The sequence below is a fragment of the Aspergillus clavatus genome, genomic scaffold, assembly GCF_000002715.2.
Source record: "Aspergillus clavatus NRRL 1 1099423829750 genomic scaffold, whole genome shotgun sequence".
NCBI classification, from domain to species: domain Eukaryota; kingdom Fungi; phylum Ascomycota; class Eurotiomycetes; order Eurotiales; family Aspergillaceae; genus Aspergillus; species Aspergillus clavatus.
In genome coordinates this window covers 787,270-802,271 of record NW_001517110.1, presented here as the reverse complement: position 1 = coordinate 802,271, position 15,002 = coordinate 787,270, and the positions used below count along the sequence as shown (strand labels likewise).

The 15,002-nt window shown below is 52.9% G+C and overlaps 6 protein-coding genes across 6 annotated transcripts, besides 3 other annotated features; 1 reads left to right on the top strand and 5 right to left on the bottom strand.

Moving 5' to 3' along the window:
- Positions 1-140: 140 nt before the first annotated feature.
- On the bottom strand, positions 141-1,432 carry ACLA_003050 (putative sulfite oxidase; the record flags this gene model as incomplete). The annotated part of the gene is made up of 4 exons (XM_001276319.1): positions 141-734; positions 813-1,251; positions 1,315-1,363; positions 1,426-1,432. 4 exons carry the CDS (start codon positions 1,430-1,432, stop codon positions 141-143), a joined length of 1,089 nt encoding a protein of 362 aa, XP_001276320.1.
- A 643-nt stretch (positions 1,433-2,075) lies between these two features.
- Positions 2,076-2,738, bottom strand: ACLA_003040 (translocation channel protein TIM22; the record flags this gene model as incomplete). The annotated part of the gene is made up of 3 exons (XM_001276318.1): positions 2,076-2,411; positions 2,489-2,584; positions 2,637-2,738. The coding sequence occupies 3 exons, from the start codon at positions 2,736-2,738 to the stop codon at positions 2,076-2,078; spliced, it is 534 nt and encodes a 177-aa protein (XP_001276319.1).
- Positions 2,739-3,448: 710 nt separating this feature from the next.
- Positions 3,449-5,210, bottom strand: ACLA_003030 (DUF4048 domain-containing protein; the record flags this gene model as incomplete). Its single annotated transcript, XM_001276317.1, has 2 exons — positions 3,449-3,665; positions 3,739-5,210. The coding sequence occupies 2 exons, from the start codon at positions 5,208-5,210 to the stop codon at positions 3,449-3,451; spliced, it is 1,689 nt and encodes a 562-aa protein (XP_001276318.1).
- Positions 5,211-6,926: 1,716 nt separating this feature from the next.
- ACLA_003020 (STE20 family serine/threonine-protein kinase) lies at positions 6,927-9,068 on the bottom strand (the record flags this gene model as incomplete). Its single annotated transcript, XM_001276316.1, has 6 exons — positions 6,927-7,194; positions 7,266-7,901; positions 7,968-8,569; positions 8,641-8,808; positions 8,879-8,946; positions 9,020-9,068. 6 exons carry the CDS (start codon positions 9,066-9,068, stop codon positions 6,927-6,929), a joined length of 1,791 nt encoding a protein of 596 aa, XP_001276317.1.
- A 176-nt stretch (positions 9,069-9,244) lies between these two features.
- Positions 9,245-9,276: a microsatellite.
- A 437-nt stretch (positions 9,277-9,713) lies between these two features.
- ACLA_003010 (FAD-binding oxidoreductase) lies at positions 9,714-11,411 on the bottom strand (the record flags this gene model as incomplete). Its single annotated transcript, XM_001276315.1, has 2 exons — positions 9,714-9,746; positions 9,807-11,411. The coding sequence occupies 2 exons, from the start codon at positions 11,409-11,411 to the stop codon at positions 9,714-9,716; spliced, it is 1,638 nt and encodes a 545-aa protein (XP_001276316.1).
- An 812-nt stretch (positions 11,412-12,223) lies between these two features.
- Positions 12,224-13,391, top strand: ACLA_003000 (dTDP-4-dehydrorhamnose reductase family protein; the record flags this gene model as incomplete). The annotated part of the gene is made up of 4 exons (XM_001276314.1): positions 12,224-12,405; positions 12,503-12,522; positions 12,593-13,304; positions 13,361-13,391. The coding sequence occupies 4 exons, from the start codon at positions 12,224-12,226 to the stop codon at positions 13,389-13,391; spliced, it is 945 nt and encodes a 314-aa protein (XP_001276315.1).
- Positions 13,392-14,262: 871 nt separating this feature from the next.
- Positions 14,263-14,291: a microsatellite.
- Positions 14,263-14,304: a microsatellite.
- Positions 14,305-15,002: the final 698 nt, after the last annotated feature.

The window sequence follows — 15,002 nt, the reverse complement described above, 5'->3', positions numbered from 1 at the left end:
TTACGATTCTACGCGAGCATTTAGGCCAATATCCTTATCGAACACAGATCTTTGGATCATTTCACTTGCAGTCCAGTTCCGCCAGCCAAGTACCCTGCTGTGTTGCCAAGCCACGCTCAGATCGAATCAGCTGCATACAATTAAAGAATGGTCAGATTCCTCGCTCTCCCATACCCATTATACCCCACCCCCCTCAGATTCCACTGCGAATGCTCCTGTTGCACGTTCCCTCCCGCATCAAACGCCCGACTCACAATCTCCCTCCCCGTCCCCTTTTCCGGCCGAACCGCCGCCGTCCACAACACCCAGCACCACCGTCGATTCTCCCCTCCCGCATCCTCAATCATAGCCTCGATCCAGGTCATCCCCCTGTCCATCGACACCTGCACGCGAGTCACGGGGCTATGCGCCCCCTGCGGGACAGCATACCCCTTCACCTCCATGATCCCCGAGCTATCCAGGGAGACTGTATCATTGTCCTCCGGCACCCCGATAACGGAGTTCATCGGCATATCAAACATCGGCGGGATCCGGTCCCAGTACCGCTGCGCAGAGGCCCGGTCGACCACCTCCGGCGGCAAGACCTTGTAGTCAAGCTGCTGGTAGAAGTTGCGCGACTCGTGCTCCGAGACGGTGACGCGGTCGAGCCACTTCACCCAGCGGGCGCCGATGACGCCAGGCATGATCACGCGCACGGGGTATCCGTGTTTCGGCGTCAGCGGGGCGCCGTTCATCTAAACACTCCGCCATACCGCGCATCAGCCAGATATCGACGTTTCCGCCTGGAGAATGGCAGAGCAGAGGAAACGTACCTCCAGCGCCAGAATCGCACCCCCGTCCTCCAGCAAACACCGCTCAAGCGGCACGCTCGCTCCAAACCACTCGTCATCCTGGCATTTCGCCTGATGGCACGAGAACTCCACGTGCAGACCTTGCCTGCCCTCCCCAACCCCAGCCCGGCGCAACACATCCCTCATCCGCGGCCCTTTCCATCGACAATTCATCACCGCCGCATCGCCCCAGTCAATCCCGTCGACTTCCTTGAGCATCGTCCGCATCGTGTGGCGGCGGTTGCCTGCGCATTCGAGCGCACAGATGACCTCCTGCTGGGGGAAGTCTGTCGCGAGTTGCTGTATCGATAGGGCGAGGCGGGTGGAGACGAGGCCGTCGACGTGGACGGTGTGGCTTGCGGAGAGGTGGGGGATGGGGCCGTGGTTGCGGTCGTAGGAGATTTCGGTCGGGGTGATGTAGCTTTAGACAATTAGGATTTGTTGTCGTGCTGCTTTGTGCAGGATGGGTGTGAAGAGGCTGTACCTAGCCACAAGTTTCTTGATGGACGGCTCGCGGTTCAAGGGACTGTCGACTGAGTATTCGAGTTGCTGGGGTCATCAGTGGGGATTCGGAGATGGGTGGATCACGACTTACCGTACATGTCATCTTGTCTTCTGGATCCGAGAATTGTACTTAAAGTCGATGGTGGTGGTTGTGTTGATGATTGTTTGCGTGCACGGGTGGTGGATATATACTTCGTTGCCTCCGATATAAAATCTACGTCATGCCGAGTGTTAATAGACTCGCATGGCCGTTGAGATTGAAACATTCTCGTCGTACAGATTTGAGAGCAGGCAATGTACTACATATACGGCTCCTTGTATCTGGGTCTTAGGAATTGCTCAAATATAATTTCGAGTCGATTCGTGCGATATCGCACTGCGCCAATCGCGAGAAGCAAGTCCTATGTATCCCAAACTTCTATACATCCAACAATCTTATCATACACATGAGTTGCGAGCAGCATACATACCGATTATAACAGGTTGTCCACCCATAGTCTAGGGAGACAATATCCCCTGTAGAGACAAATAAGAGAGAGACATATATGCACGCAGAGAGGGGATCAAAAGTCTCCGCATCAAAAAGCGAAACGCGAAACCAAAAACGCCCCAAATGCCACCCATATCTATCAAACAAGCAACATAAAAATACAACAATAGACCAAACGCCGCCCTAATGTGTATACAAACCAAGCAACGAAACCACCCATCTGACCGCCTCCATATCAGAACCCAACCCCCTCACTCCTCTGATGGCATCCTCATATACGCATCGATCGCCGCACTGAACGCCGCAAAGCCCACACAGCCTGCCGCCGCCGCCTGCGGGCCAGCCTTCGCACCGAGGATGCCACCCGTGATGCAGCCGGCCGCGACACTATTCGTGAGATCGTTTTTCGCACGCAGGCCCTCGATGCAGCACTCGGTGCCGGAGTACAGGGCGCCAACGATGCCGAAGTTCTTAGCCGAGGACCAGGAGCGGGCGCCCATGTCCTTGAAGCCGCGGCGGACTTGTTCGCGCCAGGGGAGGTCGGAGATCGCGGCGCCTTGCGGTGTGAATGCGGAGTCGTAGGACATCTATATTTCATCGGAAGAACCGGTCGTCAGAACTGAATGGTCGAGGGGGGAATTATTAGGAAGGATGGTTTACGTACACTAGCCATGAACAGGCCGAAGGCACCACCCAGTGCGAAACCCATTGTTCCTGAGATGACGGTCTTCACAGGACAGGACTCCATGGCGGCGTGCATCTAACATCTCATCAGTGTATAGCTCTGGACGGGAAGAGTGAGTTCGACATACAGCCTTCACCATCGCCTGCTCCTGCTCGCTCATACCCTGCATATTAGCACCACCAGCACCTCCCATACCGCCAATGGGCGGCGTCATTCCTGGAAAGCTCATGGTTGATGGCGGAGTTTCACGTGGGATAAATCAAGCGCTGTAGTATATGCGCAGACTTGTGTAGATGGCTGGTAGTTCAAGGACTGAGAAAAAAAATCAGGACTCAATAACACCAAACTGGAAAGGCAACCCGTCGGATTCAAGCCATGCGCGCGATATCTGACCCCGGAGGTTTTGCGGAGATGGCGAAAACAAATTTATTTGCGGCGGGGCGCGTCGACCAGAAACGCAGTATGTCACGTGACGCTTGCGGCACTTTTTCGGCATCAGAAAGAATACACTTACCACAATTGCCATGAATGTGAGTAAGTGGAGATATTACTGAAGACGTCAAGATGATGAGTTTGGAAAAAGAAGTATATATACACCAATTTTCGAAAACATTTAGCAAACATGATAAAATACATATACAGTCCTCAAACAAGGCTCATAGATATCGAGGCAAAATTTTCACCAAGAATAAAAAATGTGTCATAGAATGAGAACCAAAAGAGAAATGGCTGGCGAGAAAAAGGCTGTGGTCATAAGGGTATTCGAATAAAAAAATCGTGGCCCTGCGTTACGTTGGTACTTGTCCCATGTAGAGATCGGGAAGAGAGAATAGATCGCGCAGCGGCTGGCCATAAGCTATCGTATCATAGTGCAGTCCGTCATCAGGGGGAAGCGCAATTCGGAATCGAAGGTCAGCTCGGACGCCATCCGGGCTATTTTCATTCCTTCTTATCGTCCTTGCCGAGGGGCGAGTGACTCGTTTGGCCCGTTCTGTCAGGAGAGGGCGAGAGACTGCGTTCCCATTCGTCCATCAGGTTCGACGCCGTGCGCGTCAGTTTCGAAGGAGCGAACTTGGTGATGGCAGGCCAGGGGATACCGTCGGAAACACTGGGATCGGGGATAAAATCATCATGGGTGGCGCGCCAGTCGCCAAAACTGGGTCCAGGTCAGCGCATATCATCACGTCAGGGGGTAGTGAAACCAGTTGGATGGAGGTCCAGGAGCGTACCTGCCGCTTGTACGAGGGCTACTGGTCTGGGTCATCGGAGACTGGTCGTGCTTGGACTCGAGCGTGGAGCGGCTCGAAGACGGGGTGTGCATCTTCTTCGGCTGAGGAGTATCCCAGTCCTCCCAGTTGTCTTCAACGTCGAGATTGTCGTTCGATCTTTCTTGTTCGGTCGCCCCGTGTGGGGTATTTGAGGCTCCGCGAGTTTGTTTCACGGACTTCTGCCCAGGTGTATCAATGCCGAATTCACTCCAGAATGACACATCTATGTCCGCCGATTTAGTGTCTTTACCAGTAGAAAGTTTCGTCTCCCCAGCCCTGCCTCGCGTGGACGACGGCGACCGTGACAATTTACCTCCATGCACCGACAATCGGTCTCTGCTTCGAGACGTGGAGCTGGAATCCCGGTTCCGCGGCGGCGGTACGCCTCTCGACTGGGTTGCACTGATTCCTTCTTCGCCCACGGTGGCCTGTCGAATGTCCTCCAGGAACGTCCACAAGCCTTCTCTCAGATCCGAAGCCATCTGCTTGCCCGTGCGCACGAGGGCCTCCCGCGACGGAGGCGGCATTGTCCTGCGCCACTGCGAGATCACATCTTCCGACGACTGGTTGACGTTCTCCAGCGCAGTGCTGCGTTCGACAGAAGGCAAAGTCGCCGACCGCGGGGTCCTGGTCGCACGACTACCATCCGCATCAGAGCCTGGCTGACCGGAGCTGGAAGCCGGCGAGAGAAGTGAGAGGGTCCGGGCATGAGAACCCTGGAAAACGCGCCGACCGTTGGCAGAGATCGAAGTGCCGGCATGCACAGCCACCCGCAGGCTTTGACGGCGCTCCAGATCACGGCTCAGTCGAGCCTGCACGGTGGCAGGGCCCTCTGCTGTGCCTGCACTGCGTTCTCTGCGATGCTGGCTCGGCTCGTCCCTGGCAATCTCCTCGGAAGAGCGGAGAGGTACCAGAGGCTCCGCTCGATGGTTGATCTCCGTCCGCTTCTTGGTTGTTTCTGATGAGGCCCATTGCTTCTTCAGGGTATCCAGCTCCGCCTCGGCTCGTTGCAGCTCTTCGCGAAGCTCCAGCACTTTTCGTTCTTGCGACGCAATGGCGGTTAGAAGGCTCGAGCCGTCGTCTTCACCGTCGAAGATGACCGGGGTCCCGGTGGCGGCAGCGGGCGATGGACGGGCGGAAGAAAAGGTTACAGGGGTCATAGATCCAGGAGATGCGATATTAGGATCCAAATCCGAGCCGGGGACAATATTGATGGGGAAATTGAGAGTCAGACGTTTGGCGTGGCGAGCGGTGCCGTGTGGTTGAGGGGGAAGAGAGGATCGCTTCTGCTGAAGTTCTCGACGATGTTGTACCGACGACACAGCCCTGTCACTGACAGCTGGCTGTTCCTGGTGAAGACTGGGTGACGGCGAGAATCCCTGGAACGCTTCCGGCGCAGGTTCCGCGTCGACCGTTCCCGGGAAGTCTCCCATCTTCGGCGACAAGTATCAATCACAGGGAGAAAGGGAGCAGTTGAAGGAAGGGGGTGGGATTCAAAAGAGTGACTGAATCATGACAAAACGAGCGTCAAGGATTGGCCAGCCAAATAATAACAGCGATAGTGAGAGCGTGAATAAAAAAGAAAGGAAAAGGATGAAGTGGAAAAGGAAGATGGGAGAAAGTCAATAACTAAGAGAGGCGAAATGCGATGGAATGAATCGATAGATAGATCAGCCTCACAGCAACAGCAGCATCACCAAACAGACAGGACAAACCAAAATAACAACAACGATGAAGAAAAGCGGACACTTAAGGATTCGAATCATTATCCCTCTTCCAATCCAATTTCTTCTCCCTAACCTCTCTCAGTCAGCCATCCATCCACCTTTAATTTCAGTGTCCACAAAGTCACTAACAGACCGCCTGGGCCCAGGATTCCCCCGTGGTTTTAGTGCTCTTGACTCTTAGCCTCTTAGCACGCCAGCCCAGCGACTCTTTAGCGGTTTAGCCACCGGAGCTGACGACTCACAGCAACCGCGAGACATAAAGCGGGTCATCCAACCGCGCATCCTTTCCGTCAAGGCTCAAGGGCCTCGTTGCAGTCGTTTCACCCGTTCAGGGGAGGGGGGAGCCGAGGAGAGGGGGGCAGAATAATATCATGTCAAACAACGGGTTCGACGCTCGACAGTCGACAATCTCGCTGCGATGAGCGATCGTCTTGAGAAAATGAGGAAGACCAAGGCGGGGGGCTCTTACCCTGGCTCCAATTGGCAGTTTCTCCCCGGTCGTTTGATTACGGCAGAGTCAGAAAGTCGAGTCGCAATTTGTCTCTTCGGCAAGGGCTCCTTTTGTGGCTGGCTTGGTGAAGAAATGCCACCTCGAAGTCTGAGCATACGAAGTAACTACACAGTACTCCGTATGTGGGTGATTATACCAGCGGAGCAAACTGCTGACAATGAATTATCTGCTACTTAATTGCATTTAATGGAGCTGGAAGGATATTGAACCGCGAACATCAAATTATTATTATTCTTTTCCGGATCTTGATGGTTATATGCAAATCTTGACCAACACAACGTACACAAATCAAATCATACTAGCTACAATCAACCACCAGCAACAGATAAATATGTCACACAAGAAAGAGGATGGGGCGGTCGTTCGAGACAGACCAGTGGTAAAACAAACAGAGTCTATGAAGAAGTTGAAGCACAATGCTCACGAGCCAATGCTGGACGGACGGAAAAGACAGATAATCACACAAAAGACAGGTCGGCAAAGATTCACTAGAAAGGAAATGTAAGAATGGAAACTCCTCGTATGCAACAGCAGAATCAACGTGAAAGAATAAGGCCGGACGCCAGAGAGATGTCGGGGGTTCGCAAAAGAATGATGAGATGCTTTCCTCGCTACTCCTCTCCCAGAGAAGAGACGGAGGCGATGCCAGAATCTGTCCTTCTGAATGGGTGGTTGGACCAGCAAACCGACCCAAGGCAGAGATCAGAGAACGACGTAGAACGAAGGACGCCATTGATGGGCTCAATAAGATAGAACGAGAGTGATTAGAGTGTAGTGGCCCAGAGGACACAGTCGCGGAAGAGGTATGAAAGATGACGAGGATATATCGAAGCCCCAAACGCCCACATGCAGCACCTTTTATACATCGAAAAAAAAAGGGAGGACAAACGAAATGGCTCAAAAAGATCGAATTAGAGGCCAGGCCAGCGGTTGCGAAGGCCGTCTGACCATCGTTGATACAGAACATCCGATAATTGTTTGGTATGCTCCATTCCCTGGACTTGCTGGCCGGGGAGATTTGACAGCTGCGCCGGTTGCCAATTAGGGTCGGGCGTTGCTGCCGACTGACGGCGGCGGTGGCTCTTCAGGTGTGGATTGTTCTGTGCTAAAACAAGCCGAGGTCGTTGTGGGGATTCGGGTTGTGGAGCTTGCGGAATGAGAGTCGACAGTTTGGAATCACTGAAAGGGTGAGAACGAAGGTCAGTCAGTATGGGTCAAGAAGGAAGAAAATAGGGCTCGCAGCGACTCACCTCTGCAGTTTCTCGTTCATCGCCTTGACGATGTGGTAGAGACCCTCTGGATCGACCATTTCCAGGTCGCTCCATGCTTCTGCCAGTCTCGAGATTGCCTCTCTTTTCTCCCCGTCCGCAGTCGTACCAAGGACCTCCTGACAGGCCAGGCCGACAGCTTTACTATAAGCTCGTCGCCCCAACAGTGCTTCCTTGCTGTTGGATTCCGAGTACAGCGCCTTTGGGCTTGCATTCTCGTCCATAGCAGTCGGGTACTGAGAAGTGTAGGAGGACTCGGAAGCGATCTTGTCTGACACACGGCGGAATTGGCGAACTGTCGACGGACTGTTTCCGAAACTTAAGTCGACACCCAGGGGCTGCTTCATGCCACTGGACCTACGTTTTACCCGTCGCACCGAAGGGCTCCGGTCAGCCGCGGGAGTTCGTCGCACAGTCGAGTTCGTAGCATGTCTTGGAGGGGGAGGCGGACTGGACACATGTAGATTGTCCATCATCTCCGAGGCTTCGTCGTACAAGTGGTCCTGTGTATCTACGTCCAATACCGTGTCGTCCATATCCTCCGGTATCGTTGTTGGGGGTGCCTTGACGGTGTCGAACACCCAACCATCGTCGTCCTCCAAGCGCGTGATAGTGTGCCTGTATGAGCGGCGCGATCAGCCACTGTGACATTTCATCAACCTCACCCTAGACGAAGAAACTTACAGTGATTCCGCGTAGTACTTGGGGTTATGCGTGACACCCTTGCCCGCATCCCAATCCTGCTTCCGATGGATGAGCTCCTGCAACGCTTCCGTCTTCCCTGCGTTTCGAATGAACTTGTGTCTCAAAAGCTCCTTGGCGCTGGGTCTTCGGTCCGGATCCTTGGTCAAACATTGCGCGATGAAGTCCTTGAACGCACTACTGTAGTCGCTCCCTTCCAACCGAGGTGCCGGTTCCTTGGGGATCAGGAAGAGTACCTTCATCGGGTGCGTGCTGGCATGCGGCGGTTCTCCATTGATCATCTCGATTGCCGTGATTCCGAGCGACCAAATATCCGCTTTGTAGTCGTATCCGGCCTGTTGGATGACTTCGGGTGCCATCCAGAACGGGGTGCCGACAAAAGTGTTGCGTTGCGATTTGATGTTGGTGAGCTGGGCCGCAACGCCGAAGTCGGCTAATTTCACCTTGCCGGTATGGGAGAGGAGCACGTTGGCTGCCTTGATGTCGCGGTGAATCTTGCCTTCGCTGTGCAGGTATTCCATGCCTTGTAGCAGCTGCTGGCAGATAATGGCGACGTGCGCTTCGCTGAAGACACCGGGCTTGAGCTATATGCCTTGGTTAGTCCCCAAATGCGACCGAGCCCCATCGACGGATTTCCATCCGCTTCATATCTCACCAGGTCAAGACAAGATCCCCCGCCCAAGAATTCCATGACGATCCATAGCTTATGTCCCCGGAGAAAGCTCGCCTTGTACTGCGTCACGTAGGGGCTGGCGCACGTAGCCAGGACGGAGATTTCCTGCTGTATCTCCTGGATGTCGTCTTCGCTGGATTCGAGATCGATCTAGAACCGGGTTCAGAGAGGTCAATTGAAATGCGTTAACCCAAGCCATAAGCTCGCGATGAGGGCATACATGTTTGATCGCAACTATCTCGCCGGTAGTCTTCTCAATGGCCTTGTACACCGTCCCGAAGCTCCCACCTGTTTTAGCATCAAAACCCCGTCAGTACAAAACACCACCCATCTGCTCGCCCAAAGAGTTGCCAGCACTTACTCCCCAACTCCTCCATCATCTGATACTGACTTGCCATATCGTCTTCCATGGTTTGCGCGAATAGACGACCCCACCGGGAAGCTCAGGGGCTCGAGGTCCTGGAAGAGAAAACACCTGCACAGCCCAACCAGCAAATTCCAGGCCGACAAAGATAACCAACAAGGCGGATGTTGATCAAGTCGAGCAGACACTCAACCTCAGCGACCAGAACGTGCTAATTGAGCTGGATGGGAAAGGAAGGGAAGGGAAGGGAAGGGGAATAGAGAGTAGCTTAAACGCAAATCCGGTCCATCGCATCCAGCGGTCGACAGCCGCACTTTTCCATGGTTCGTGGCGAGGAACAACAGGCGGTAGCGCATGGCAACCGAGGCCTCAGGCGCCAAGCCGCCTGAGGCAACCATTGAGCGGTGCTAGTCTGCTTATGGTAATTCCCCGCAAATGGGCGGCCTGAAGAGTTTGATTGCTGACTGATACACAGCCAGTCAGAGGGCTGGGAGATTGGAGTAGCAGTAAAAGGGATGCTCTACTGTGTACATAGTACTAAGGAATGGAGTCCGGTTCTGATCAAGGGCGTCGGTTTGATTCGCAGCAGAAATGGACAGGAAATTTACACATGAGGTTAAGGTTAGCGAACATGGATGCTTTTCACGCTATGTACACCAGAGACAACAACGCAATGCAAGGCTTGAGAAATTTAGATATACTTGTAAGGGTTCATGATTCCGTTCTGTGTATATCACGGTTAGTATGAATCAAGTCAATAATAGCAAGAGCAGAGAACACTTACCGGATCATACAGATCCTTCAGCTGCTTCATCAACTTCAGCATGGTATCGTTCTGGCTGTATCCGATAAACTCCTTCTTTGCGATACCCAGGCCATGCTCGGCGCTGATGCTACCGTTGCGCTTCTGAATCCACTCATACACCCAGGGCTCGATGGCCTTCTCAACGTCCTTGTTGTACTGCCGGACGGAAATGTTCAGGTGCAGGTTCGAGTCGCCCATGTGGCCGTAGCCGACGACGGCGCGGACGGGGAAGGAGTCATCGTCGCCGACAAGTCCCATCTTCGTCAACCGCTCGCGGCAGTCGTCCACCAGTTGGTACAGCTCAGGCAGGGGAATCGAGACGTCATATTTGTAAGTACCACCCAGGTGGCTCAGCGCCTCCGTGATACCTTCGCGCCAGCGCCAGATGGACTGGAACTGAGTCTCATCTTGAGCCAAGACACCGTCGGCGACAATGCCCTCACCCATGATGTGTTCCAAGAATCCCTCCAGTTTGGCCATGTCGTGCTCGGCGTTGGAGCCGCTGGTCTCCACCAAGCAGTAGAAGGGGTACTCTCCTTCAAGAGGGAGCTTGGTGCCGGTCGATTCGTGAACCAGTCTCTGACTGCGACCATCCATCAGTTCAAAGGCGGAGAGGATCTCAGAAAGATGACCCTTGGCCTCCTTGTAAGCCTGGCGAACCTGATCGTAGCTCTCGAGACCGAAATAGGCAACATTTACGGCCTTGGGCCGAGGAGGGCACAGGATCGAAACACCAGTGATGATTCCAATGGTACCCTCGGCGCCAATGAACAGCTGCTTCAGGTCATAGCCGGTATTGTTCTTCCGTAGCGTGGAAAGAGAGTCGACAATCGTGCCATCGGCCAAGACAGCCTCCAGGCCAAGCACATTGCCATGAAGACTACCATAGCGCAACAGACGCAGACCTCCCGCGTTCGTGGCGACGTTTCCTCCAACATGGCACGAGCCCTTCGCTCCCAGGTCCAAGGGGAACAGGTGGTCGCGCTCCGCCAGGTACTGATCCGCGACCTCGAGAATCACACCTGCATCGACAACCAGTACACCGGAGGCCTCGTCAAAGGAACGGATCTGATTCATGCGCGAGGTATTGATGACAATCTCATCGAAGACCGGCACGGAGCCGCCCACCAGCCCAGTGTTACCGCCCTGCGGCACGACCGCCAGCTTCTTCTCATTGCAGTATTTCAGAATCCGGCTGACCTCCTCCTTATTCTGGGGCTTCAGGACCAGTTTCGTGTGCCCGCGGTACTTGCGCATCCAGTCGGCGTTGAACGGCTCGATATCGTCCGTCGCATCTGTCGTGACACCATCAATCACTGCCGACTGCGCGCCCAGCAGCTCCTTGAAATACTTCACGTCTTGCTCGGTGATCTCGCCGAATTTGGGGTCGCGCTTGAGGTTCGGGTAGGCGTTGGTGGTGTACTTGATTTCCCTCGTCGCATTACCTCCGACAGCGGCGCTGCTGGTGAAGGTTCTTGCTACTGCCACAGACGGGCTGTTGACGGTCAGAGGCCGCACCCAGCTGCGAGGCTTGGGTACCCGAGCCCGTCGAAGGGCAACTGAGAGATTCCTTGCACTCGACATGATTGTCCCAAAAAAATTGACAATTGGAGAACAGAACGGGGGAAGACTGTCAGACGGGCAGGTCTAAAAGGTTCACCGTAGACGCCTCATAACGAAAGCGGTGACCGTCGGAAACATTTCCGGGTGAAAACTTACCATACGGGGCAATACGCCACATCACGTGATTATATGGCCTGGAAGGCGAGGTTATCCCGAATCGTTCAGGATTGCAGATACTTCTGGCATCATCGCTCGGCATCATAACGTCCTTCGCAGGGCCAGGGAGCTGGATAGACAGGCACAGGGCTGAATAGTACCAGGTTCTATGTTTGAGCCTCGTGCTGTATCATCTCATTGTAGCCGGCTGTCCTTTAATTAGACTCCTAAGAGCATAGGGATATAGTTGGCTTATATGCACCAATTCTGAAGCTTGAAGCAATGTTAGTAGGCATCTGCTATTAATACCTTATTGATGCTCAAACCAGGCCAGTGCGCCATGCAATTGGACCCTGACTGAGGCAAACCTGATAGTGCCATGCTATATGTCTGGGGTCTCGGAGCCTAGAAACAATCTCAATCATCTCAAGCTTTCCCTGTGTCGTAAATTTAGAAACCCGGTTTTTCTCCAAAAATCCCAATTCTTGATCTTCTGCCGAAATACTATTTCTGTTGTGTGTCTTTTTTGGCTGTTGGAGGAACTGGACGGGCTGTCGTTACGTCATGTGGGTGCTCCAGAGAAGACCGGTATCTGTAGAGGGGCAGTTGCGGGATATTTCAAGCACCGCTCAGCATCCCACCCAGCAACATATCCTCGAATCAACATATCAAACACAATGTCTACGACTGTCCTGATCACGGGAGCGACCGGCCTTCTTGGGCGTCAGGTGTTCAACACATTCAAGCACTCCGGCTGCTTTGTCGTGGGGCAAGGCTATTCTCGAGCCAACCCGCCCACGATTCTCAAGGCCGATCTCGAGAAGGACGGGGACATCAGGAACCTGTTGGATGAAGCGAAGTAAGTCTTCTTGGATTCTGATTCTCGTCCCTGCTCTTGTTATACGGTAATGGCTGTGCTTACGCTCTGTTTGCGAGGCTAACATTGCGAAATCTAGACCTCAGATTGTCATTCACTGTACGCCAGATGATCCATAAACGCAGCTCTTGGTGATCACTTTCCGCTCGATGCTGACGCTTTCATGTAGGCGCCGCAAACCGGTCACCCGATCTATGCGATAAGAATCCCGAGGAAGCTCGCGGGGTCAACGTCGAAGCGACTCGCATTCTCGCGGAAGAGGCATCCTCCCGGAAAGCGCTGATGATCTACATCTCCACGGACTATGTGTTTTCCGGAAAGGAGGGCGAAGCGCCGTACGAGGCTGATGCCGAGTCGCACCCAACCAACCTCTACGGCCAGCTCAAGCGCGACGGCGAACTCGCGGTGCTGGAGGCCACGAAGGAGACCGGCCTAGGAGTGATCCTGCGCGTGCCGGTGCTGTACGGCACGGCGCAGAGCAACTCGGAGAGCGCGGTGAACTGTCTGATCGATGCGGTTTGGAAGTCTCAGGACGAGAAGGCGGGTGTGAAGATGGACGACTGGGCGCAACGGTACCCCACGAACACGGAGGACGTGGCTCGCGTGTGCCGCGACATCGTCGTCAAGTACCTCAAGCAGCGACCTAGAATCCACGAATTGCCCAAGATCCTGCAGTTCTCGTCCGAAGATCGGATGACCAAGTATGAGATTTGCGAGAAACTGGCGGAGGTGCTCGGACTTTCCCTGGTGGGGATGGTCCGGAACAAGCAAGGGAACGATCCGAACGCGTCTGTCCAGAGACCGTATGATACTCATCTGTCAACCAAGGCGCTGAAGGACCTTGGCATTGATGTGCAGACCACCGACTTTGTCGCGTGGTGGTACGTGGGCCCTTGCTTCCCGGGGTGGGCGCGATCTCAAACTGACTTTGATCTAGGCGGAAAAACCTCGGAGCTTACAAGAAATGAGCGGAGGATTGATGATTTATGCCATGATGAGAAAAAAAAAAAAAAAAAGGCATTGTACGCAAGAGTTCCTAGGTAGTTAACACCAGCGACCCGAGGTATATAACACGATATGCACGACTCAATAATGTCAGTGGCTCGTATTATGCAACGATGGAGGTATTGATATTGCTGTGCTACTGTGGATGCAGGAACCCAGGGGAAACAGTTGGACATGGACTCAGGGGACTTTCTATCCGGAAGTCTGATGTCTGATGAAGTCCAGAATCCCTTTTTTTTCTAGAAATCTTCCTGGAAATCTCAAACAATAGCCGCTCTCAACTACCATTATATCGATTGTCGATCAATGTATTCCATGTCCCTTCTGTCAATCACCCGCTGTGTGGGTATTCTAGTTAGCCATAGGGCCTGTCGATCCATGTCACTAGATAATCTATTCTCTAGTTACATAGACATACGTAGTAGTATGATTAGTATCTACTATTAGTTACTTAATCCTACAATTTCAGGTACCACGATGACAGCTATCATCAATAATTATAGAGCATTGACTTGACTCTCCAACGAACATCCATTGATCTTTTTAGGAGTTCTCTTCCCCTGTCTTTCTGTCCCAGCCACCACCATTTTTCTTGTTGTTCCCGGAATACTTTCCTAGTTGGAATGGTGATTGGTTTGGCGAAGGGGGCTGAATGCATCTGTTATTCTGTTCCCGCCCAAATCCAAGGCAGTTCAATTCATAGTACAGAGTAATTAACTAACTATCTAGTTAGGATTGTTAGAGCGAAATGCTTTCTGCTTGCAGGGTAACACCAACAGCCAACAGCATCTATCCCAGACTCTATCTATCTAGTCTAGTGCATAGTTACAGACAGTAGGAGTAGTGAGTAGTGAGTAGTGAGTTGGATAGAGAGTATTGCTTTAATTAAATCGCAATTTCACCCTCTCCACTTTCTCGGATCCCTCCATTCTTCTTCCACCATCTAACACTAATAACTATAAGTATAACGGGTATACTGTGTAGCTAACGGTAGAACCTCCCCCCCCAATCTCCGCAATCCGCCTGGCTGGATTCGTCCATCGCCGCGCTTTTATTGATTGAATCTCTGACAGTGGCTCAGATGGATCCCCTGGGGGTCTATTTTAGGGCTTCTTGTCACTCTGAGTCTGGCACTGGGGTTCTGGGTCTGGGAGGCTTGAAGCTGTTAATAACTTAATACTCTCTTGCTGTTGGTGAAACGTCCATCGACACTATCCAAGGGGTTGGCGAACCTGCTCCCACGGCTCGTCCGTTTTAATTTCCTGTCTTTTTATTTTTTTCTTCTTCTCCCCTTCTCTCTCTCTCCCTCTTTCTTCTCAGTTCTCACATTCATTGCTATCGTCGTATCATTATTTCGCCTTCCTCCTGCATGGTCACTTCAGCCACTTCATACTCTCAGCGCCACTGAAACCTTCGACTGTAAAGACGGTTGGGTCTGGAACTGTCGAGCTGAACACACTCCCAGCCAACTGTCGCGCGCCTTAGTTTACAGGTGTCGTTGGATCACACGACAAGAAAAAAGAAAAAGAAAAAAATAAGAAAATGCAATTGATAGCTATCGAAGATTTTGTGTA